General features: G+C 27.7%; 1 protein-coding gene across 1 annotated transcript; it reads left to right on the top strand.

The window, feature by feature from the left end:
- The first annotated feature begins 2,405 nt into the window (after positions 1-2,405).
- Positions 2,406-6,547, top strand: LOC101258830 (putative glutamine amidotransferase GAT1_2.1). Its single transcript, XM_004234527.5, has 5 exons — positions 2,406-2,850; positions 3,165-3,478; positions 3,989-4,405; positions 5,148-5,348; positions 6,177-6,547. Exons 1-5 carry the CDS (start codon positions 2,760-2,762, stop codon positions 6,426-6,428), a joined length of 1,275 nt encoding a protein of 424 aa, XP_004234575.2. The 5' UTR covers positions 2,406-2,759; the 3' UTR covers positions 6,429-6,547.
- The last annotated feature ends 616 nt before the right edge of the window (positions 6,548-7,163 follow it).

Raw genomic sequence — 7,163 nt, 5'->3', positions numbered from 1 at the left:
AATTTAACATCAGAAATAATGAATCATGATAGTCTGACTCTATATCAAACAAAATGATTTTGAACCTAATTTAACCTTAAAAACTAACTTATGAAGAGAAGTCATCACAAATTATGGAACAAGACTTAGAACTCCATCTCACAACCAATGTGAACTCTAAAAAAAATAATATAACTATTGTTTGAGTGAACATATAAAACATAGAACTTTGTGGTCAATGGACTAATGACAAACAAACACTAGTAGAGAGATCCAGCCAGTATCTGTCAAGGACTCAATGTGACTCCAAGGTGATGGAAGAGCCAACTTACTATTGTATTGGATGGCAAAATTGCACCCTTTCTGGCTCTCCAAACCTCATGGGAGCAAATTCATATGAATCCACACCTACCACCTTATTTATTCCTAAATTATTTCTAATTATATACTTGCAACATTCTTTTTGGAATAGACAAAAGATAAATATGTCATATAAATTGAAACAGATGAAATAGCTATATTCGATGTACTTGATATAAATGAAATATAATGTTTTTTTAAAAAAAAAACTAATAACTTTTTAGTGCTAAGTAAAACTAGAAATATGATCCATATGTATATATACTAGACAGATAATATGAAAATGAGGAGTGGAGTGGGACGGGATGTATTGAGGTTGGTGGAGAGGAAGCTAAGGCCCACTCATAATTTGAAGACTTTGAATGCATCAATATTATCTTAGCTCAAATATGAGCTCTAAGATAAACTTCAATGAAAAATAATAAAATAATTAAACACTCTCGACTCTCTCTAGCTGGACTTCAAACCCAACTCTTCTGGGTGGATGTTTTAGCTTGTAGAGGCGAATCGAGGATTTGATATTTTTGAGTGCATTAATATAAACATAGCTCAAATATGAGGTCTAAGCTAAACTTAAAATAAAACAATAAAAAAACAGGCTTGAGTAGGATTCAGACCCTGATCTAGAGGGGGGTATCTCTAGCTTCAACTAATTGCACAATGACACTTTTATGTTTTTTATGGGTGCGTTGTTAAATATATCTTAATTTCTATCAGTTTTTCAATAGATATACATATATACATATAATTTTTTTTAAAGTTAGCGGGTGTACGTGCATTCCCTCCATTTAGTGTGGGTCCGCCCTTGAACACAATGACACTCCTATGTCTTTTATGAGTGTATTGTTAATTATATCCTAATTTTTGTTAGTTTCTCAAGATATATATATATATATATATATGACTTTCTGAAGTTAACGGATGTACGTGCACTCTACTCAAAGGGATCGGTTTGCATCTGGGAGGAAGCGATAGTAATATGAAATGTCTCTATGAAACTTAGTTTTTTCCATTTTTACTAACAAAGTCATTGTTCTTATTATTGTTGAGGAATTCGTTATTTTTATTTATATATATTTTTTAAAATGTACCTATATTGACAATAAAAAAAAATTAAAATATTTTCTGTCATATCGAATACACGCTTAGGTGAGAAATAAGTTACATAATTATCAAAACTTGCAATGAAGTTATCCTAAATGACTTATTTAACAATTCTCATTCTAGAGAAGTTGAACATTTTTTGTATACATTCGTTAGATAAATATTTTTTTTTCTATAAACCCAAATTTATCAAACTCTAACGCAAGATGAAAAAATCCAAAAAATAAAAGAATCCAAAAGTGCAAGATCAGCATCCCATCAGCTTTTGAACCGTTTCAGAAAGAACCTCCATCAGATATTATTACATTTGTCAACATTTTATGCAATACTTTGGAAACACAAACACAGCTATATTAACCCAATAAACCCTCCCCTGGTTCCTAATGTTCTCAAAATATTCTCCCCATTATCCGGATTCAAAATCGGTTTAAAATTTAAAATTTAAATCAGTAATAAAGTTAGAATTTTTATTAAAAAGGTTTAATATATGAAGAAGTATACAAATAAAATAATAGAAAGAGATTTGATATTTACTATTTATATATAAAAATTATTTAAACCATATGTAAAAAATAAACATTTATTAATCATTTTAAATCACAAGTTTCAAAAATATTTGTTTTCCTTAAATTTCATATCATGATTACAATTTAAAAAAGAAAATTAACAGCAATAAATAGACACACTAATAAAGAGTGTTAAGGTCTTTACTGATATTAACTAAGTGTCATTAGGTTCAATGTTGCTAAAGTATTTAGAGACATATGCTAAGAGCGTTAATTGTAGCTAAAATACATATTTAGAGCCAACTGAATTATTACCGTTAAAAATTGATTAAAAAAAAGTATGATAAGAACTGAATTCAGATATAAATATTTTTAATATTTATCTCGATATAAAAAATAAAAAAATAGTTTCTGAATTCTATAAACTCGTGCGTTATACACTAAATCCACTCCTACCCCTCCCTGCTTACGAATTATCTACATGCCTCATTTAGATCTTCACCATGCCTACGTTTGCTCTTACGCGGCGGATCGTTCTAAAAAGCCCTCAATTTTCCTCTATTTTCTACTCAACCACCTCAATTAAGCTATCTATATAAATAGCAATATTCATATAACTAAAATTTCATCTTCATCTTCTTCTTTTTTCTTCTCTTTAATTAGAAATATATTTTTTTATTAGTGTCTTTGTATGTACAATTGACTGGTAGTTGACAACTCACTTATAACAATTATAATCATATTGATCTGCGAATCTATAAATTCATTTCAACCAATCAAAGATTTTTTAGGTTAACAAGTCGTCTTGCCATGGCTGCCTCCGAGCTCTCTGTAGTCTTACCCCGTGTCCTCATCGTCTCTAGACGAGCCGTTCGCAAGAACAAGTTTGTTGATTTTGTTGGTACGTCATTATCTTTTTTTTCTCTTTTTCATTTCATGTAAAGGTGTTACTCTTTGATAAGTTAAATAATTATATTTTTATTATAATTTTTGTAAATGCTTGTCAAATAGTACACTTATAATACTTTTTAGTGTATAATTTTCTAATATGTAAATATACTCAAATTCAGAGTTAAAATTACTATTTTGACCTTCATACTTAAATTCCCTAACATAAATCAGAATAAATATTGCATTTTCAATTTATCTTCTTTTTTTTTTTTTACATTTTGTTGGATGGCGTTGTTAAAATTTCTGATTCCGTTACCTTCACAGGAGAATATCATCTTGATCTTATAGTAAGCTACGGAGCTGTCCCAGTAATTGTACCTAGAGTTTCAGGGGTCCATATGTTATTGGAAAGCTTTGAACCAATTCATGGAGTTCTTCTATGTGAAGGGGAAGATATAGATCCTTCTCTATATGACGACGAATCCAATCATCTGTCTCCTGAAGAAATCGAAGAAATTCGAAGAAGACATGTGAGTGATACAGCCATTGACAAAGAAAAAGACACAATTGAGCTGAGATTGGCAAAGCTCTGTCTTGAAAGGAATATACCTTACTTGGGAATATGTCGAGGGTCACAGGTACAATCAAATTTCTCTATAATAACGTTACAATAAAAAAAATTAACTTTTTTAGTAAAAATAAGAAAAATAAATACTCTCATTATATATTTATTGTCTCTTTCTCTACCCTTATACCCTCTTATTATATTGTTTGTATAGATTTTATTTTTTTTTGTATAGATTGTATACATATGACTTTGGATAGTATTTTTAATTTACATACTAAACACAAAAAATAAGAAAATTATTTATTTTTCACTAAAATAATTAGGTGTATTTTTGATAGTTTACTCAGATTTATTTTGAATGCAACAAATTTAAAATCAATACAATAAGGTATTGTAGTCCAGTGACTTTTGGCATTTTGAAAAAGTTAAAATATGAAATTTCGTGCGTTCGAATCCTACTAGCATACAACATTAATTCTTTGATTTAATTAAAAAATAAAACAAATATAGCATCAAAAAGTAAAATATTTTTACGATTAAATTATGAATTCATCTCTGTCTATCCGTGTTTAATTTGTAGGTTCTTAATGTAGCATGTGGAGGAACTCTTTATAGAGACATTGAGAAAGATCTCTCAAGAAACCTCCCTCAAGACAAAAGGGTAGTTCACATTGATTATGATAACTATGACAATCATAGACATATTGTCAAGATAATTGAAAATACCCCATTACACTGTTGGTTCAAAGATTCATTAGAAGATGATACAATGGAAATTTGTGTAAATAGTTATCACCATCAAGGAGTCAAGAAATTAGCTCAAAGATTTGTTCCTATTGCATTTTCACATGATGGTTTAATTGAAGGGTTCTATGATCCTGATGCTTATAATCCTGAGGAAGGTAAATTTATTATGGGACTTCAATTTCATCCAGAGAGAATGAGACAACAAGATACTGATGAGTTTGACTATCCTGGATGCACTTTTGCTTATCAGGTTTTTCTATACACTTCTCAACTCTTCCCTTACTATAACAAATAAAGAATTTAGTGATAATTACCTAATGGAAATAATATAATTATCGCTATATTACATTAAGCGATAGTAATATAATATGAGTATTTATAATCAACTTACACTTTATATAATTTTCACTAAAAACTTTAGTGACTCTTGATACAATAATATTAACTCAATTATAGCTTTATATTTTATAGCCACTAAATGTCTCTTTTATTTTATCGTATGTTCTGTGACAATTAACTTTAATACAATGATAATGTTTGATTGAATTTTTATATAATCAGATCACATAAAAGATGACTACGTATAAATATGATTAATAACAATAAAAAAATATAGCAGGTTACTTGTTGTAACATATTAATATTATTTCGAATGATAGCTAGTAAAGAAGCAACTTATCCATGTATTAATTTCTATATAAGTTATAAAATGTTACGTTGCTAGTTAAGAAACAAGCTATTGATGAATAAAATTAATACGGTATATGATTTCGTGTAGCTAATACATGTATAAATTATAAAAAAAATACGTGTAATATATTATGAAGAGTCAGTGATGAGATAATTAATACATACATAACTAATATCTGCAATATTAATACTTTTATAATTCTAACCGGCTACTAAATAAATGATTGATGTTTTGGGTAGGATTTTTTTACTCTTTTTTGACTTATATCTTATGAGTTAGTTGAAAGTTATTTAATTTGCAGGAGTTTGTGAAAGCTGTAGTTGCTTACAACAAGAAGTTATCAACAAGTGTCCAAAAACCCATAAAGCTTAATCAAGAAATGGAAAAAAAGAGGAAAATTATAGTTAGAAGTTTTTCTCTTGCTAGGAATATATATGAAGGAAGCAGCCAGATGCATCCATCAAAAGAATCTGACTTGGATGCTGGGGCAGAGTTCCTAGAGGTATATATAAAAAATTTATTTTATAAAATTTCAGTGATTACAATAATTGATACAAGTCCATCACTACTTCAATTTGTATCAAGATTGTGATCATATATATATATATATATATATATATATATATATATATATATATATATATATATATATATATATATATATATATATATATATGAGTTTGAATATACGTTCATTTTTAATATCTTTCTATTTTAATTTGTGACCTTCATTCTCTCCTATTTAAAATTATGTCCTCGATAAGTTAAATTTATTTTTAATATCTTTCTATTTTAATTTGTGACCTTCATTCTCTGCTATCTAAAAAAAAAAAAAAAAAAAACTATGTCCTCGATAAGTTAAAGTTATATCATGTATCATTTCTAATCACCTCTCCCTATCAAACTCATCTTTGTTAGACTTACCCCTCACTTCATTTTATCCACCATAAAGGTTACTCCATCTTGTCACGAATATCTTGGTTAATGTAATCTGATTATATTTACTTGTTATAACAGATGACATGTTCATAGTTAAAAAAAATATATGTGAGTTTAATATATTTCAAAAAGATCTATTTATAGATATCCTTTTAAGTAATCTAATAGTTAGGCGGAGCCAGGTAGGATCAACATATTCAAATTCATTTGAAATTTTTTTATTATTATTTATACATGATTAAATTTATGCTAATTAGGTAGGTTAGATATCTTCAAATTCATTTCAATCTCTTTTTTTTGTTATATTATTTATATGTGATTAAACTTACGCTCACCATTTATATAACTTACATACTAATCTTTGATTGTGGTTGATTATGTAATATTGTAGTCAAATACAGCATTGAGTATCCAACAAGAGACAAGGTTAATTGAGATGGGAGCCACAATAAGAAATGGATGTTCTTACTTAGAGAAATTAAAGATGAATGAGGAGAGAGAAGGGTTAGCTAGAAAGATAATGGGGAAAATGTCTGTGGAACAATTATCTGATCTCAAGTCTTTTTACAACATGATGGGACTAATATGCTGTGAAGTATTAGAAAGAAAACTACAAGATATTGTTAATGAAGTTGCCTCTTAATCACAACTTCTCTTGGATCTTTATGCATGAGATTTTGTTTTTTATTGCTTTGTTGTCAAGTTTTTATGTACTCTTTTTTATTGTTTGTGACATTTCATGAATGGAAGTTAGTTTCTTTCTCTCTCTCTCTTTTAAGAGCATCACATGTATGGAAAAAATAGTCAAAGTCTATGTAAGAGAAAATGACAAAAATACATATAATAGTTTTTTATACTAGATATGAAAGTGAATTTTGTGTTTATTTATCTAAAAATGTGGGAAGATTAAGAGGACGTCATTTTAGGGTCTTATGAAATAATAAATTTTATAAAATGCTAATTAAACCAATTATATTGTATGAGATGGTTGTGGATCAATTAGCTATATATGTTGCCTTGTCAAGTTTTTATGTACTACTCCTACTTCTCTTTCTTGTGACATCACATGAATAGCACTTGTTTTTTTTCTTTTTTTATTTATTCAAATCACATGATAGTGAAACAAGCCAAAATGTGTCTTTATCTAAGAGAAAATGACAAAAATAGTCATTTATATTTGATTGTATAGAGGTTGAAAATAGGTATTTACGCAAAACTATATAATTAAACATGCTTTACTATTTTATATTATTATTATTACTATTATTATTATTATTATTATCTTTAAAATAGTACTTATCTTATCACTAATAAAGAGTTTGTTATTATATATTGAGAAAAATATACGTAATTTTACAACAAGATACATTAAAATAGG

Source organism: Solanum lycopersicum, chromosome 3 (genome assembly GCF_036512215.1).
Source record: "Solanum lycopersicum chromosome 3, SLM_r2.1".
Lineage (NCBI taxonomy): Eukaryota > Viridiplantae > Streptophyta > Magnoliopsida > Solanales > Solanaceae > Solanum > Solanum lycopersicum.
This window is presented reverse-complemented; position numbering and strand designations above follow the sequence as displayed.

Bases quoted from the DNA above. Each gene is read 5' to 3' on its own strand.
- LOC101258830 (XM_004234527.5), top strand. From the start codon at position 2,760: ATGGCTGCCTCCGAGCTCTCTGTAGTCTTACCCCGTGTCCTCATCGTC. The intron at 2,851-3,164 runs GTACGTCATTAT...TTACCTTCACAG, and splicing joins CAAGTTTGTTGATTTTGTTG to GAGAATATCATCTTGATCTT. The intron at 5,349-6,176 runs GTATATATAAAA...GTAATATTGTAG, and splicing joins CTGGGGCAGAGTTCCTAGAG to TCAAATACAGCATTGAGTAT.